Source organism: Molothrus ater, chromosome Z (assembly GCF_012460135.2).
Source record: "Molothrus ater isolate BHLD 08-10-18 breed brown headed cowbird chromosome Z, BPBGC_Mater_1.1, whole genome shotgun sequence".
Classification (NCBI taxonomy): domain Eukaryota; kingdom Metazoa; phylum Chordata; class Aves; order Passeriformes; family Icteridae; genus Molothrus; species Molothrus ater.
Genome location: NC_050511.2, coordinates 45504741 through 45523692, shown reverse-complemented (window position 1 = coordinate 45523692; position 18952 = coordinate 45504741). Strand labels below are relative to the sequence as shown.

The following is an 18952-nucleotide window of genomic DNA, read 5'->3' as shown; positions in this document are numbered from 1 at the left end:
AGTTTTTAATGGGTTTTTCCTCTGTAAATATTCCAGCTATAAGAAAATTAAGTGCAATCATTACCCAACTAGACTTAACAACACTGCACAGTATAATGGCACTGATGTGTTTGTTTTTTATAAATGCCAGAACTTTACTCATTTTCTTTTATGAAACAAATAACAAACAAAACAAATAACAAAAAAATAAACCAAAACAAAAGATACACGTCAAAGTAGCAGTTCAGAGAGAAAAAAGTGACATAGATGTGGTGAAATACTTGCAGAAGTTACAAGGGGAGTGAATAAATGTCACAACTACAGTATCACTCAATTTTGAGACCTTTCATGAAGTATTGGGGGACAAAATATATAAAAGCAATAATGTGATGGATCAGAAACATACTGTTGATTGTAACTTACCATGTTCTTCAAAAGGATTATGAATGAAAGTGATTTTAGGAACTGTCTTTGAAAACAGAAGAAGAAAACAAAGAGACATTTTATAATTCAGAGGCATGTTAGCATGCATATATGTTAATAAAAAGTGATATGGAAAGACTATGATATTTTGTCTGAAAGCCATCATGTTAGGTACCAATAATCTTGTATGAATAAAGTAATAACTTGTATATTTGGACTCAAGTGTCTGCCTAAAGAAATGAGCAACAGCTAGAAAACAGAAGCTTCCCCTCTCCAAAAGTTGAGAGATTATGAAAACAAAACCAGGGAACACTATGAAACAGATATAGAATGGTTGATAATACAGATGTCATTGTTGAAAAACTAGTGGAAATCCGTGTTCTACTACCTATCTTCTAACTTGTCAGTATTTCATTATTTATTCTTTGCTGTGCACAACCAGCCAGAATATGTCTCAGACCAGCATCATCAGTTAAGAAGCTGACTACTTTGTGAACAAACCTGGGGAACTGGAAGGGCTGGACTCTTGCCTTATAGTTTGGAGACCTTGGCACGCAAAGCAGAGCAGGAAAATCAACCAGCCAAGACCAGGCATGACAGCACAGCTCCTGGAAAGGAGAGAGCATCTGTCCTTCCTGGGGATGCCATATGGATAGTCTGGCCGGACCTAACTGCAGGTTCCCTTGCTGTGCAATTCTCAGCAATTACATCTTGGAAAGAAACATGAAATACAACTATAGCATCTATGCTCAAAAGATTGGTAGCAGTTTATAGTTTATATGAATCATTCAATCAGCGGACTTCTTGCAGACTTCTTTGCATATGCAGAAGCACAGAAGGAATTTCCAGAGAGGCGTGTAAAAGTTTAATGTAGTGCACAAAAAAACTGCTTTCCATAGAGCTCTTAGCAGCCAATCCAAGGATTGGTTGCCTTCTGCTTCCCAGTTGTCTGCAAGCTCCAGGAGCTGTTTTGTTATTTAGTTTATTAGCAGTTTAATACTCATTTTCAAAGTATTAAACAGTAAATCTTGAGGAACAATCCAGCCCTTGATCTGGTAATTCCATGTTTCCTTTCTACTGATAAGCCCCAGCACTGGATCCAGCATTCCAGGTCTGTATCACCAGTGCTGAGTAGAGAGAAAGAATCGCTTCTATTGATCTACTTGTGTGGTTCTTCCTGTTGCAGCTCAGGGTGCTGGTGACCTTTGCTACAAGGGTGCGTTGCTGGCTTATAGTCAGCTTGGTACCTATAAGGTTCCTCGTGGCTTTTGTGCTATCCTGCCCGCCAGACAGCGAGCCCCCAGCCTTTTCTGGTACCTGGGATTACTCCCAGGTGCAGGAAAACTTTATACTTTTTTTCATTGAACTTCATGGGGTTCCTGTCAGTCGTTTCTCAAGTTCTTCAAGGTCCTTCTCAGTGGCAGAAAACCTTGTGCTGTATCAGCCACTCCTCCCAGTTTTGCACCATCTGAAAAAGACCCAGCTTTCTAAGGGTGCACTCTGTCCCATTCATTCATAACAGTGTTAAATATCATTGTTGCCAGTATCCATCCCTGGAGTACTCCACCACTGGCTGGCCTTCAGCTGAACTTTTTGCTGCTGACTACAATCCTCTGAGCCTGACAGTTCAGCCACTTTTCTGCCCACTGTTCTCTTATCTAGCCTGCAAGGCATAGACAAATGTGTGTGAGAATTTTTCAGAGATGGTGTCAAGATTCTTGCTAAGCTTGAGGTAAACATTCTAATCTGCTCTTCACTCAAATTTTAATGAGTTTGTATGTTTTCCTACTGCTTCAAAGATACTTCATAGACAAAGGAGACACTATCCGAGGCAGTGGGTCATAAAAACTCTCAGATCCTTTCCTTAGAAAACACGTCCTTTGCCAGTTACTTTTACTTACCAGTAACATAGGCAAGCAAGTCTGGCACTGGTTTTGGGAGACTGACTTGGCAACCTTAAATATTGACAGCCGTCATCTAGCCTAGTTTAAAAGATGAACCAGTGCCACTGCTTTTGGTTAAACTTGCTATGACTGAGAGGTAGTCAGTGGTAAAGCTTATTCTACCACTAGTCCTGGGAGATTCAAGCTTCCCCATCACCAGCAAGCACTCCATTTAGCACACAGAGTTGTAGTGTCAAAATGCATTAGCACAAACATAGGAGAAAAAAAGCAGAAATCTGTCTCAAGTATGAAACATTAAGTATTTGAAAATTACAATTTAAAGAAAAAGGCTGTGAACATATAAGTCAGACTAGATTTCCACCTCAGTTCCTTTCTCCAAAGCAGCTGTAGCAGAGACATGGCCGTGTGATTAGGCTAGCCACCTCTTTGTGGTACCAACAGCAGCTGTGGCTCTTTGCCAGGACACCCCAGGGCTTCATCACTTCTGAATATATGTCATTTTGTAAGCAAAACCATGCAGCACAAAAATATATGGTCACCAATGCCAACTCGGCAGACTAAGAAAAAATCATCTATGACCATGTTAATAGTTTTGAATTCAAGAGACTGCAAAGTACCAGCATTATATTACAGAGAGGAGAGTTGAAGAAAGGATGGAAAATTAGGCACAGTTCTTGGCTATTTCACCTCACAAAGTTTAACAGGGAAAGACTGTTGACTGTTGACAGGAAACAGCTTGACTTCAGCATGGATGAAGCTCACAGTGCAAAGATAGCTTTCCAAAGCCTAGAGCAAAGGGTTATGCTCAGATTTCTGCAAGGCCCCCCTCCCTTGGGGGGCTCTTCAACTTACTCCAACAATAGTAGTACCAGGGCAGTCTAGCAACCTGGTTGGGTTCAGAGACTGGTGAAGGGTGCTTTTCTCCTTTTAAAAGCTGAGGGAGCCAGCTTAAAAGAAAGGTTGAAGGCAAGTATTATGTAAGTACTCAAGATGAGAGCAATAATTCAGAAAGTAATTTCTTCCCTAAAGCACAGGAGCATGGGTGGGTAGGTGAGCGAAAGGACAGCAAATCTGCTCCAAACTCAGAGCATCTTTCCATAGGACAACATGTGGGATTTTCTCAGGTTTCCTTCACACACAAGACATTTATGATGGAGTCTGGTCCTGCTGAGGCACTGGAAAATACTAAGGCCATAACAGAGGACTTAGATCTCTGCTTAAGTAAGTAGGGAACATTACTTAAGATGCTGAAGGAGAGATACTGTGGTCAGAAAGCACATTGGTGAAAGCACAGCAACCAATACTGAGGTGTCAACAAGGGCTATTGAAGGCTTGCTTACAGCATTTGCTCCTCTGAGTGCCTGTGATCATGTAGAATGTTATGCAAGAGGAAAAAGGACTCATGAAATTGATGTGATGGTGTAGTTTACTAAACTGAACCAAAATACTCTTCTTTCTTGTTTACTAGGCACTGCCATGCTAGAAAGTCACAATCTCCCTTGAGTATCAGCAAAAATGAAAAGAACACAAGTTAAACAGACCTATGGAGTGTTTATAAACTGAATTTATTATTAGTTTTAAAAGGCATGGCTGCTTTGTTGTAGGGCAGCTTGTCTCAGGCTTGAAGTGTTTGCTAAGCACAGTAAGAGGCTGGGAAGGCAGAACGGGTTGTTACAGTTTGTTTGCACTGTCAAGAAAATATTCATCACAACCTCAATCAAGAAGTAAAAACCGTCATATACAGAGAGTGGTAACTGCAGCGGATAAAAATTGCTTCAGTCCAAAGTAATAATGATTTAGAGTGCAGATTCTCTGCCAGGGATTGAATTTATACAGTTCAGAGAATACACACTCATGTTGACAGAACTGATTGACCTCAGGGAACCTGCAGCCCATGACCTTCCCTCTCTTAGGTGCAGCTCTTAGGTAGAGCTCAGGCTGCCACTAGCCACAGCACCAAAATCAACACAGTTTTGGGGAAACTAGGGTTCTGAGCAGTGTATCCCAGCAAATGCCTTGCTTTGCTGAGGGAAATCATCAAACCTTTACCACCCATAGTTGTCATCAACTATGACATCCATCAACCTGGCAGAGCAGGTGAGATGGATGCTCTCCACACCCACCCCAAAGGTGGGAACTAGGGCATCTTGGAAATTAAGCATAGACTGAAATTCTGCTAATCTTCAACATGCTCAGCTACTTGCATGACAGCTTTGTGTGGAGTCAGTTCTCAGTGCAAACTGAGTTAAGTGTGTAATATCAGAAATTCAATGTCTCTGTAGTAGCTGTCAAATACTCTAGACTTTATACCACCACCTCAGTAGGTGTTAACAAAGTGTGCTGCCATCAGATGGAAAAAAGTCAAGGAAAGTAACCCAAAACCTGGAAAAACTGAAGAGGATAGGAAGAACAGTTGTTACTGTTTCTTGAGCATAGAAAAAAGCCTGATACATCAGCTCCAAGAAATAAGGGTACCTGTCACCCATGCTTGATATAAACACAATATGGCTAAGTAAGTGCTGGCTCACAGTAGCCAGTGTCTAGTAAATAAGAACAAGCAAATTAATGAGTTCATTTGCTTGCCTTCCAGGAAGCTGCCTGGTAGTTTTGGAGCCTCAACCCTACTGTCCATCAGCAGGAGGAACTCCAAGGAATATTCAGTCAGAGCCCAATTCTGTTCAGTAGCTTCTGGATGTTACTAATGAGTTAGAGTGTTAGTAGTTAATTTTTTTGAGAGTTCATCATTCACATATGCAGAAAAGCTGTATCACATCCATATGCAGAATTCGGGTGATATCTTTAGGAACTGCTTTCTAATTACAAACCTAATAAGAGGGAGTTTTCAACAAAACAGATGTACAATGGTGGCTGTGTGACAGTGTGAATGACAGACACCTTCTTTCTTTTCCTCAAGTCTCTCAGCAGGGGGAAAGCCAGAGACGCTTGTACAGAGAACTGCTGCGGAACTACAATCGTCTGGAACGACCCGTAGTGAATGACTCCCAGCCGCTCGTAGTCGAGCTCCAGCTTTCCTTGTTGCAGATAATTGATGTGGTAAGTTACTTGCTGTTTTCTTCTCTCTGGCACCCATTCAGCATAACAAATCTGATCTCTCATCCAGGAGATATATTTTTCCTCTTTATCAGGCTATCAAAGATGAAAGCAGTCTGTCTTTTGCTAAGCATCCTCCCAAAATGCTGGAGTAAATGCTTTGGCACTTTAGAAGAGTGAATGTCGTCGTAAAAGCACAGCTAGTTCTGACACAACATGAGCTTTAAGGAAATGAATTATGTATTTTTTTCCATTTGTTTTAAACAGAAAAAATAATTCAGTCAATTAGAAGCCATGTGTTACTACAAATTATTAATGATACATTCTTCTCAGAGCTGAGTGGGATGCAATAACTCAAGACCATGTGCACATTCAAAGCTACCATCACTGCACTTACACTTTTTCATTAGATATTATAATGGCATTGGCCTCTTCTCCCATCATATTTTTACTGTGCACTGTGCTGAATGAGTCTGCCCTGAGATGAGCTTAGAAATACATAAAAGTAAAACCTGGAGGCACAGCCCTCTAATTGTCTTGACTGCAACATGCTTTTACGGAATTGGAGATTTGACCCACGGAAAATTTTAACATAATAATCCAAATCCTTTTTTTCATCATGAAGAGGATTCTGTATGACAAACCATGATATATATAGACAGGATTTGTTTCATCTACATGAGAAAAACAAGCAATTTTGACCATCTTCACCCTGTCAGCAGAGCAAACAGGTGAACACACTAGTGCTCTTATCTTCATCCTGCCTTTTCCATGAACAGTATTTGGAGCTGGTTTCTGATACACTGTCACTGTTATGGAGGGAATGAGGAATAGAGAGAGAGATGTGGAAATATTTGTGCAGTCACAAAGCAATTTAACAGAAGCCTCAAATATTTAAGCTTTTTAAAGCTCGCACAATCTTTCTGAAAATGTGTAGTATGCCAGGTGCTCTCCTTGGAGAGGCAAGCAGGACCCTGAAGGTGTAGCCCCCCAGCATCACAACATGCAAGTGGCAAGTCCAGTCAGCTGTGGTATTCCTGGAGGCAGGCAGGAGCCACTCAGATAGGGTATGCATCTTTCTATTTTGAAATGTTACCAATTGCATTGAACTGGAAGAGAGAGGAAATCTGTACTGTCAACCAAAGGCCTCTACATGAATGAAAGAGCAAAGATTTCCTGCAGCTAATTTCAAGTAAATTTCAGCAAGCAATTCTAGGTTTAGCAGAGGTGTCTCAGCTCCAAAGATCTTCCTTCAGTCCTTTATTTCATTTTGGCATTTTCTTTCAACCTTATTTGAAGGTTGTGGGTACTAAAGGGCCATAGGGCTGTAACTGTACATTTTCAAAGTCAAGAGAAGTTACATAAAACAATTTTCAACTGTGTTTTACAGTTGAAACCCAACCTTTCAGGAAATTAGTATTTTTTAAAAGTACTTTATCTACATTAGGTCAATGTCTATTATAAGAAATGTAGTTCCAGTGTTCCCTTTTGGTTGTCCACAATAGGAAATAGGTATGCTAGATGTTCATACCTTTCAGAAATGAAGCTTTTTTTTGCTACACCTTTGTACCAAGTACAGATGCTAGATGTTAATCTGTTTTAATCAGAACCTGTTCCAGGCTTGTGGTCTTGCAAACTGCACCCAAAGTGTTTTAAAAAACACCCAGACTTACCTGAAATTTTTAGCTTGGATGATGTGAAAAGGTGCCTGTCTCCTCAGTGCAGGACAAAAAATCACTTGGCAGTTGAATCCCTATACTGAAAATGTCATTGTGGCATCAACAAGTGGCTAAACCAACCATCCTGAAAGTGCACAAAACACTGATCCCCTGAGTCCTTAAATCAGGAATCAATGCAGAAATATGCCAGCAACAAGCTCTGTACTTGTAAGCCCCTCATCCTCCACTGCTGGCTGGACAGATGGCAGTGGAGGATGAGCCCCTCTGTCTGCTCCAGCTGCTGAAGTAAATGTCTGTTTAAAAGGAGGCTCGTTATAACCACAATGATGTAAAGAGAAGCAGTCAAGCTACAAGGAAGAGGTAACCTCTGTCAGCTAAGACACCATGAGGCAAACCAAGTGGCCATCTCTGTTCAATCAGATGGGAGTCTGGGGTGAATAGACTCTGCCTTCTCAGCTGTTCTGCCTGGTGGAAGACAAAGCAGATGGTGCATAGGTCTTCACTTGGGGAAGAGGAAAGACAGCATCACAGTTTTGGCAATGATGTATGCTTTAACAAAGGGAAAAGCTGCTTTTTTTGAGGACTTGTGTGTCTGGTGTGGTCCACTGCTGTAAAAGAGCAGGGTGCTAGGCAGAGCCCCACCATGAGGGCACTTTTTACATCATACTCCCTGGGAAAAAAGCACTCCATGCTCAGGAAAGTGTCATGTGCCAAGACATACTACAGCATTGCTGGACTCACTCAGATACTTTGCAAGGAGTCAGTGCAATGGGCATGAGACAGCGGACCCATTGAGAAACCCTGTTCTGGTTTCCCTGCAGGAGAAAACAATGTGAAGAAGATGAAAACAAATCTGTTTCATTGTTGCATGGAAATGAGAAGGGGTCTGCCACTGATACTCAAAAAAGCCTTACCCATGCCAAGACCTGGCATCACATCTAAAGCACTTCTATCTGGGACAGGGTCCATCACATGCCTCCATAAGTCTGTTTCCTACACATACTGTATTAAAATCTAATGAATCCTAAATTCAACTTCTGCTGACAGACTGCTGAGAACAGCATTGGTGACAATCTAGTTGCACACTGCTACACAGAGAGAAAAGACTGCTCTGAGATCTCTGTGGTTTTCCAAGCAGTAGTACAAGTAACTACTTAAAATCTCACCTCCTCTTCTTAAAACCCGTCAAAGAAAATGTCAAAGCATGACTGCTTTGGATTATGTTTTCTGCTTATTTGTGCATGTATTTGCCTACACAGGATATGTATGGTTTTTAGGATTCAAAGCTAGCCATCGTACTCAAAGCTGAGAAGAACATGTTATCTACTTGTCACAGTTGGGATAGACAAATGCAAATGAAGACTTTGGGGTTTGGACTTTTTCCCAAAATTACATTAATTCATAACTACAGCCATGACAGGCCCATTACATTCAGGAAACAAGTGACCAGAAAGAGGGACAGTTACAGCCCCTGTTTAACAGCAAGGTTCAGTTCAGTTTGCCTTGTCCTCTGTGGGAAAGGACAGCTTCATGCTGAGCTGTCTCATGTATACCATTTCTGAGGGTCACTTTTGTTTGGAGCTTGACGTCCAGGCACTCCCTGTGCATCAGGAGGGCATTGGCTGGTGATCACTCTCACAGAGCACTGTCAGACACTGCCAAGCTCTGCAAACCCAAGCAAGGTTAGACATCCAAGAGTACTTGGACCAAAATTTCTCGTCTTACTTTGTTTGAGAGCCCAGTCAGTTGGTGAGGGTAGAGTAATAAAGAAATGAGGCATGGCATTTTCTGCAGCAGAGGAAATGCAAGTGCTTCCTTTTGGCACAATGTGAAAGGAAGCTGCTAGGTGAAAACTATTTGTCATCATGAATGATTGTTTTCATTTCTCACGTTGGCGTCTGCAGGAGACCTTATCTGAAGGGGTGTATATGTGGTTGCGCTGTTAAATTATTAAAAAAACCAAACATCTGTTGATGTCCCTGCATATATAGGAGTTCTGTAGTACTTTTCTCCTCCATGTTCAGCCTTCCAGCTGCCACTGTCAGAGGTCATAATGACAAAAAAAGGAATTGCAAGTAACCAGTAAGCCACAAAAGTGCTGAAAAAATTCCTGAGCAATCCATGGGTCATTATGCACTTCCAGAAGCCAAAACATACATAATCGTCATGTATTTTGGGCTGTAAGCTCAAAACAAATACTGTGTCTGGAAAAATTTATTATGGACTGTTTTGATTCAGTTGCACAGTGTGTAAAATGATTGTGCATCCTAGGAACTGCAGGGTTATCTCAAACCTCATGGTTGGGATATCACAAGGTTGCAAACAATCTCACTTATAAACTACAGAGTTGTTGCCATGGTGTATCAAAGCTCTCCACATTTTTGGAAAGCAGCAAGACAAGGTAATGTAGGTGTTTAGCAGAACGATAAAAACAAAGATTCACTTTGGATTTTTTTCCTGAAAACAGAGTCTGAGCCTTGCTGTTCAGAGAAGACAAGAGTAAAGATCCTCACATACTTCACCAAGTGCTCAGATGCAGTCACTATCACTATAAGCATCATACTAGCTTAGCAGCGTAGATATTTTTGCCTTTTGTACCCAGACCTTATCAAAATGTTGGATTCAAACTTAAGCTTCCACTGGTTTCCTCTAAATCAAAGAATATAACCCTGAAGGAGTTGGAGGTTGTTTTTTTTTTGGGGTTGGTTTGTGTGGTGTTTTTAGAAAGAGTTTGGTAAGAGACCAACTTTTAAATGCAGGCATCTGTTGACATTGAAGCTGCCTTCACCAGCCTGCTCATTTCTCAGGTGATCTGCTCATCAAATAATAGGACTGTTGAACTCAGTCCCCAGGAGCTCAGATCTTTTTGCTGAGGAGATCTCTATGTGAGTGAGAGTTGCCAGAACTAGAGGCTGCCTGTAAGTATACTGTGCCAGAAGTTAGAGGTGAGAAGGCAGGAGGGGATGCTATGCCTGGCCCTGGGGTGCATCCTGTCTGTCTCAGCTCTCCTACTGTTGGGTTTTTTACAAAATTTCTGTCAGATCTGAATGCGTTTAGCAGCTGATATCCTTGTTTTTAAATTATTTTGTTTCATAAACTTTCTAGGGCTGGTTCTGCAGGTGTATTGAAAGGCCAGAAAGTTCAAGGTTTATTTTCTAGCTCTAATTCACCTCTTCCTTGTTAAACTGACCTTACAGCATCTAGGTCATTCCCTCCCACCTTTCATTCTAGCATTCTCACACATACAAAAATCTATGCTGGGTGTTATGTAGTAAACCCAGATCAACATACAAGCAATTCAAGGAAACAAATAAAAATATGCAGTTCACATAAGCACCTATTCATTTGTTATTCCCAATATAGTATCAGTATTTACTAGATTAAACTATAATCCCTGTAGTACATCCCGTACAAATCTTTTACAGATAGATATCTTCAACTATGTAAGCTTGACCGTTCAACTGACTCTTTCAGCCCTTCTAGATTAAAGTATCTTTTTTTTCTTTCCTAATAATGCCTTTGTATTTATTTTGGGCTTCCTGCATAGCTTTTGTGAGCAATGTTTACTCTGTATCTCCTTGAAAGACCTACTCTACCAAACCACATATATTTCTGGAAAGTTTTTGTCACTCTTATCTTGCAGGAGACAATTCAATGAGACCAGAACAGCAAGGCTGATGCAAAATGGTGCAACTGAGAAGAAAAACAGACTGGACACCATCATAAAAGCTGAAAATCAATTTGTGACCAAGAGCATTAAAATTCCAGACAGAAAAATTACAGAAAGGATTCTAGACCAACAGATTCATTGGAGTTAAATCCCAAAATCTCTCTCTTGGTCATAGAACTCACTTAGTGTGACCAATTTTCAACTCCAGGAAGAAAAAAATAAAATTCCTCTCCATTAGCATGGGAGGATGAAAATTGGGAAATTCAAGGCTAATTGAGCAATGAATTATTATTTTGGCTGTCCCCTATGTGCCAGACATTATCAAAATGCCAGTCTCACTAAACCAGTTACACATACAACATCTGAATTTGCTAGCACAATGAAATTAAGCACCATGGGTAGTATGGCTTCCTGACTATTACTACCTGCACATGCCTGCATGAAACATTATGATGGAATTTTAATTACCTGAACTTTACTGGCATCTTTTTATTTTGTATGACTTCTGCCTTGCTCAGCTCAGAGTGGAGGTAGCTCACCTAGTGGGAAGAAATGCCATGGTTTGTATTCTCTCAGCATGGTTCCCCAAGCTGTACATAGTGGCAGTGGCTCTAACAAAAAAAAAGGCTGATTTGCTTCTGAGATTTTTGGTTGTGGTCATCCAGCTTGGGCATTTAATGATAATTAAGCAATTTTCTGTCTGACTGGTGAAAAGACTGTACTCTGTTGTTTGTAGATGTAGGAATTTAGATCTTGAGCTCATGTTTATTCCTTAATTTTGGGTAACTAATCTGAGGCATGAAAGATTTGCAGTAAAACAGTTAAGCCAAAGCTGTTGGGGTGGCCTTGAACCTAGTATTTCTTAGTTTCTCTGAGTTCTCTGAGGGTAACTCCTGAGAGACAATGAATTCAGCTCATGAGTAAAAATCTTTCCTCCCATTTTCTATCCCTAATCACAGGCTTTAAGAGCTCATTTGAGTTTTGGAACATACCTATATTCCCTTAGTTTTTGCTGTGCTGTCACACCAGCATGGAAATATAGAAAGAAAAAACACAGGGAACCTTGCAGATAGATTGAATGTGAGTCTCGGATAAGTACTCAGGGTTGGCTTTCTCACCAATTCTTCTGCTGTTTTCCTTGTGATTTCAAATGCTGAAAAGGGCAATTAATAATTAATATCCTAGAATAAAGATTTGTGTCTAATCCTGTTTGTTTGAAGCACCTGCCAACTGTGCACAAAATACATGGAGGCTATTTCAGGAGGAGGTATTCACCCTGGAGAATATAAAAACCACCTACATGCTATGTGTGGGTATTTTGGGATTTTAATGGTGGACTGACAGCTTTTGTATGGTGACATAACACCCTTTCCCCCAGGAACTAAGCAGGTATGTCAGTTTATCCAAGCAGTTTGAGAGCAGCACTGTGCTGGAAGGCCGTGTGAGGCCCTCTGACCCAGCTTCCAGGGCTTCCATGAGAATTATCTTTGAAATAGAGGGACAAAGCTGGTGGCTTCACTTTTCTCAGGATGTCAGAGAGCTCTGGAGCAGGGAGTCCTGCAATTTGCAGGTCTTTGTGGAGGAACTTGAAGTCATTTCGCATGTGCAGAGCAAGAACAAGACTGCCTTTTTTCACCACAATGGAAATTGGAATGTGGGAAGATGCTGAGGGGTAAGGAAAGTAGGACACAAATCAAGTAGGCTTGGGAGACTCTCACCAGTTGTGCCAGTGAATGAGAGGGCAGCCTACTCTGATGCCCTAACTGGCAACAGAAACTGGCATTTCTTCCCTTATTTCTTACTTCTACTCTCAGCTTTGGGGAATGTGTGGGTTTAGTACTTGCTGCAGTGGCTTTTGTATCCAGGCCTTTGCATTTCACATCCATGTCTGGTTGGTCTCTGACATACAGGGAGTCAAGGCTTTCACAAGGAAAACCTCTTGAGGACTTTTGATAACCATCCATTACACAGCCTAAGGAATATGGCTGGCATCCATGTGTTTGCAGGCTTCTCTGGCACAGTCCCTCTTTCAATGCTGTGCTTCTCCAAGTACGGGGTTCTCTTAAACTCTCCACTGTCACCACAAGCGATTGCTCCTGGCTCAGGGGCTTGTAAGGGGAGGAGTATAATCTGACAGGGGCCAAAACCTCCAATATGTAAAGTTCCTGTCTCAAAAGCAAGTGAATAGATTCTGCTGAAAGCAGCAGATAGAGATGCAATGTGGTAGTCCCCCAAACTGGGGGGAGAAGAAGAATGCGGGTGGTTAAAGATAGTGGGACCACACAGCCTACACAGCGTACTACACTGCCTTTGTAGTAGCTGCTACACAGTGGACAGACCAAAGGCAGATTGCACTTCTTGTTTACAGTGAAAGAACACATTCCTCTACAAGACAGGAGGGAACCAATAAAGGCATGACTTCAAGGAGAAGCCAATGGCATCAGATGGGAGTGTGATTCAAGATGAAAAAACACTTATTTGACATCACTTCCAGCCATTCATAGGAGGAAATCCTGAGCAACAAAGATATCCACCTATGAGCAGTTGCCCAGATGTATCTTCATCTTGATGGGCAACAAAATACTCAGCAGCTGTTTGTTCTTTTGCTATTTCTTTGTATTTTTGTATTTCTCCCTAGTCTTTCACCTTAACTCTGGACCCTCCCGTCTGATTTCCATCTTCCTCCTGAGGGTGCTTTTTTTTTTTAAAGAGATTGAGATGAAGTACTTAAACTTAAGTTATCCCTACCTAGTGGATGTTGCCATGACAAGGTTTATTTCAGCTTCTTAATGAGAGGCCTGAAATAAAAAGGCTGTCCAGCAATACTTACTTGAATGTTGCCAGGGCAACCTAGGCACTCCTCAAAATTACTGGCTCTGTGAGCCTTCAACCATTCAATGCATTTGAGTTTTAGATAATCAGCTGAAAATTGTGGGTAGATTGGTGGTTCAGCAATGGAAAGGAGTGCCTGTACAGTTGTAGATTGAGCATACAAGCATTTGAAAGCTTGATCAATTCCTTTGGATATTTTTAATAGGATCCCACTCAAAGATCAGTGTCTCTGCTAACAAAACTTTACAAGTCTCCATGTCAATGTTTTCATGTCACTTGACTGTTTCACTTCTCATCTTCAGATATTCAGGTATAAAAACAGTGGGAAAAAATTTTTAATTACCTGAAGTAGTACCTAAGTAGTCACACATGACCATTGAGAGTTACCTGTTCAATTAGGGACTTTTCTGATCATTGTCTTGAAATAATTCAGTGGCTGATTCAACTCCCAGTTCTGTGGCTCTGTGAGAGGGCAAGAATTAATGACTCCTGCTGATCACGTGGTAACAAATGCCTTGCTGCATAGATGACATGTAATCATATGATGTGACTACTGAACCAGGAAGGGCTTTGAGTTTTTTTGTCCAGGTGATGTGACCCAAGTAGTTATGTGGCTAAGGGCAGTTATATTTTATTTAGGTGTTGACCTGGCAAAGGAGTATCTGTTGACAGGCAGTGGTGCACAATGTAGGCAGATGTACATACATTGTAAGCTTTGAATTTAAGACAGGGAAAAGAAAACCAAACTAAAACATTCACATGTCACAGCATGTGCACCAGAACAAACCAAACTGTCACTTTACATGGGTCAAAGGTGGCTGTAGGAATAAGCAGATATCCAAGGCAGAGGATTAACTGGAGTAAGGCTAGAGATAGAAAGGGGAGAAAATGACCCAGATAAATACAGGAAGGATTTAGAGAACAAGTGTTGCACTCACTTGTGACCACAGCTTTTCTGGCATTTTTAAATACTAGAAGCAAAATTATTTGTCTGAGCTGAACATTTGCGGACCAGGAGAACTGCCAGAGGAATGATGGAACAGCACCTCTGAGAGCTGATCTTTCCAGCTTCACCCAGAATCTTTGCAGGACTGCTTTCAATGCTTTGCTGCAAAAAAAGATGGGAGCTGAGAGCTGGCCCAATGCAGAGGGAAGGTCATTCCCAAGGCTGACAGTGTCAAGACGGGAATCTTGAGCAGAAAAAGCAGTCTGAGAGATTATTCAAGTTTTCTCCTGGGAGGAAAGGCATCCTCTCAACTAACCTTTAAACCCCTCTGCATAAACCAGTGACACAGAATGAGGGAACTTCCTCCAGCACTTCCCAAGCTCAATAATTACCTTTTAATTTCTGCAAAGCTAAGTGACCAGTGATCTTGATCTCCTGAGACAGACTTTGTCCACTTATTTGTTTGTGCGTGTCTGTGTAACAGAAAGATACAGTCCCTTCTGTGCTAAGCTATTTTAGGGTTGCATACAGCACACAGATCATGATGAAGATGGCAGGAGCTGTAATTCTTCTGCAGCTCTGGAAAAGCAAGACAATCAGCCTACTGCAAAGGCCAAAGTATTTCCTTACAGAATGCAAAGCTACCACAAAGATGGAAAGCTCCATAGACACCTCAGCTCTAAAATGCCTCCTGTAACAGGGGGTGAACTCAAACTCAAGGTTCCCATGGCCCTCCTGTCCTTGGCAGCCCCAGAAGGCACTTTTTCCTTGGTTCCTCAGGGTACTCCTCCAGAAAGGACTTAGCAGGAGAGCTACACCCAGACAAATGCCTGCCCAGTGTGAAGTCAGCTTTGCTGCTTCTGTAAACCAGGGACTTCTGGAAAACTCAGATCCTTGTTTGAAAAATGTTCTATTCTGTCATGCAACGAGAAGGACCCATCAGGCTGCATCTGTTGACCAGCATATCATGCTGGTCATGTCATGTTGACCAGCATATGTAAGCATTTTCTCTGTTTTGCCAAAATGTCAGATGCCATTTAAAAGCTCAGCAGCCTGAAGGCAAGAATGGGAATAGTCTCTGAATGGCCAAGAAAACATCCTGAAGTGACTTTTTTGTTTCACCCAAGCTAAGAGAAACATAAGCAGCCCAAAGCCCTTGTTAGACCTTGTGGTTTTACTGCTATCTAAACACCAGACAAGGAAGACCATCATTGCTCTCTAGATAAGCATTTGAGAACTCAAAACTGTAAGTTTTCTGTTGACTACAAAACATATCTAAGCACAGTAGCCCTGTGAAAAAGCAGGCAAAGCAGACCCAAGGCAGTAAATTTAACGCTACGTGGAATACCTTACAAGAACTGTTTGGAGTCAAAGCTGATTAGCCAGGTCATTAGTATTTGACACACAGATAAACAGGTAAGGACAACAAACTGTTTTTCTGAAATACAGAAGTCAGCCCGAGATATCTTCCTTTGCAAGCTTTCGAGTATAAACTTACTGTGCCAGAAAAAAATTAGTTTCCTTGTAAATCAGAGCCACTTATGAAAGGCTCCTGATGGAAGGCATCTGCACATGATGGAAACCCCCAGCCTCACAGATGTACATTGGACTTTAATGCATTCCTGTGAGGTTTACACAGGTAGATGACAAAATGGGGAATGTCCCTTCTTCCCCTTCCCTGTAGGTTTCAGTGTAGATGGGGAAAATACTTAGTTTTGTACAGCAATGGCATTGGCTGATTTTTGCTGACCAGATTCTTAATCATGTTGTTCAAGCTCTTTTAACAGTACACAGAAAGTCTTTGTTAGGAGGACATGTGCAGCGTACGAGTATAAAGCAGTCTTTGGCTAAGAGCACAAAATATTGTTAGTACTTGATGTGCAATTCATATGACCATCATGCTTGCCAGCCCTACAGGACACCTCAGGAGTCACTGGTGGCCAGGAATGCATCAATCAGATGGGCTGGTGGTTAGCCTCTGAGGATCCCTGAGACACAACCTTTGTGTTTCTGGGTTGCTTTCATTTCCCAGGTCATTGGACACAGATAGCTCTGATGACTCTATCAATTACCAGCTCTGAAGTTATTCTTTACTTTAGAATTTTATTTTTCAAGATGGTGTTTGAATCCTCCAGCATCTAAAAAACTTGTCTCAACAAGCCCAGTCCTTCTCTTATTTTTCTGCAGATTTTCTTACAATTGCTTCAACCACAGCAACCAAGGGAACAAAAGGGGGTGCAGAAGGACCAGGCCTCTGGAGGTGGGTTGTAGTTTGCATATAGAGAGGAGTATATTTGCTGGAACAGCAAAGAGGAGAAAGGGAAATGTGTGATCAGCGTAACAATATAAAATCACATCTGATTTTTGTGTGGCATCTCACTGCAGCAGAAGAAGTGTAGTCAGGTCTCAAGGGGACTCAAGAAGAGATACTGTGAAAGACAGTTTTATGTGGGTCATTATGGCAAAGACCTGTTTCCTGTCTGAAATTTACCTTTCCTGGTAAAAAGAAGCCTGGCTGTAGAGCCTAACTCTGGCCAGAGTGCCAAATCAGGAGTCCTCCAGAAGTTGATGTTACAGCTGGACTCCTTGCTGGAGTGCTTCTGTAATAGTCAATGATGTCTCCCTTTCTAGGTTGTTGTATTTCTGGAGCTCCAACAACCCAGATGTAAAAAGAGGAGATGATGCTACAGACAAGGTTCATGCTAAGAATTCAGCAGTACCACTGGTCCAGTGCCTGCTGTGCTGGGGAATCAGTAATTAGGAGACTTCTCTGGGCAGTTCTCCTTCATGCCTTAGTCTAGGAATCTGCAGTTCCTGCATGGGACACAGAAGAGGTAACTCCAGAGGACACACAGATGACCAGACACACCTAGGGTTGCAGTGAGATGTTGCAGTTTGATTTGGAGCAGCCCTTCCATAACACTTCTGGGAAAGTTTCTTTGCATATGTACTGTGAGGGTGGCTCAGGAGGGGAGGAGGGAGGAAAGGCAGAATGAATGTAGCTTGAGGTGGGCAGACTGGTATTTTTTCAAAGTGAATAAGGCAGTTTAGGTTTTTCTACCTTGTTAGAGAGTAAGTACTGCAATAAGGACATGACCAGAGAGGGCATGCATGTCCAGGGAGCTCTCTGTATGGTTTAAATGCCTGCCAAGCAGCTTGCAATTGCAATGTCTCCCACCTGAGACACTGCAGACAACCACATAAGCTTCCTAGGGCATGGACACACACAGGGACAGCTGGGCATACAGTGAGCCAGGCCCCCTGAGCAGCACAGCCTCAGCTCCTGGGAAGTGCAGGGCATGGCTGCTGTGGTGTTTGGGAACCTGTGTATCTGCACCATAGTGACTCTGCAGCCCTGCTTCTCCATCCCCACGGTGCAGGTCCTGGACCTGCCAAGTAAGTGAAGAAAGCCGGGCACCTTGTGACTCTCCACAGAACTTGGGCACCAAGTGGGTGGTGAGAACATCTTTGTTTCTGTTATAAGAGATTCTTCCACGTGGCCTCTGCATGCAGGAGTGAACCTGCAGACTCCTGCTCTGTGAAGGTGTTGTGTGAGCTCCCTCTCATGCAGCATTTGTGTCCTTTTAGCCAAGTGATAGCTTCTGCCTAAGGCCAGCCCTTTCTTTCCTTTAGCCAGAGCTAACGTACATAGCAATGACACTTGAAAAGAACACTTCTGGCATTATTTCACCATTACTTTGCAGCGGCAGCAAACACAACATAAAATCTCTCCAGCTATGCCATGTAGTGTGGTACTGAAAAACATCTTGTTTTGAGCAGGTAGCTAGAAGGTAAAACTTGGTAGGGAGTTCATCCCCAAGAAAAGAAATCATCTATTACTTTCCTTCCTATTGTTGATCAGTTATGCTAAACACAGGGAGTCTGTAGGTTTAAAGGATAAGAAAAAGAGCCACTATTGTCTGGGCCAAATAGTGGTGTTCCAGTGAGCTCACAATCTACTCCATGGAGTTTGGTTTATGTACTCCAAAAGTGTGGATTCTCTAAAAGACACAGAAACTCATCCATCTCTAATCAAACTGTTTCATCCCTTTTTTTTCTTGTCTTTCCTTCTCTCTTTTGTTCAAAGGATGAGAAGAATCAGGTGTTGATCACCAATGCTTGGCTGCAGATGGTGAGTAAACTCTGTTAGTAAAGAAACTCTAATTGAAAACAACTGAATGTGATTTCTTAGCAGAAAAGCAAGACTGCTATCTTATAGATTATGTATAATGCAATACAGGCATTTTGAGTCCTTTAAAATTTCCCTAGTACTCCTTTTAGAATTGAAAATTAAAGTCTGGAGACTACACTAATCCTTTGGACAGACCTGTTGACCTTTTGAGCATGGAAACCAACTGCATTGTTTTGCCAGTGGATGTAGTGATCTAGTAACAAAGAGTCCAGAGTTAGAGTCCCATCATAGCTGAGAAGAGTATCTTCAAGGGGCTCAAGACCCTCTCCATAACCA

General features: G+C 41.8%; 1 protein-coding gene across 1 annotated transcript in view; it reads left to right on the top strand.

Annotated features, from left to right (window-relative positions):
* Positions 1-18952, top strand: part of LOC118698979 (neuronal acetylcholine receptor subunit alpha-7-like) — a 58611-nt gene that overhangs the window by 11121 nt on the left and 28538 nt on the right. Inside the window, exons 2-3 of the mRNA XM_036402546.2 lie at positions 5221-5360; positions 18572-18616. Coding sequence (XP_036258439.1) covers positions 5221-5360; positions 18572-18616 — 185 coding nt within the window. The remainder of the gene's footprint in view (positions 1-5220; positions 5361-18571; positions 18617-18952) is intronic.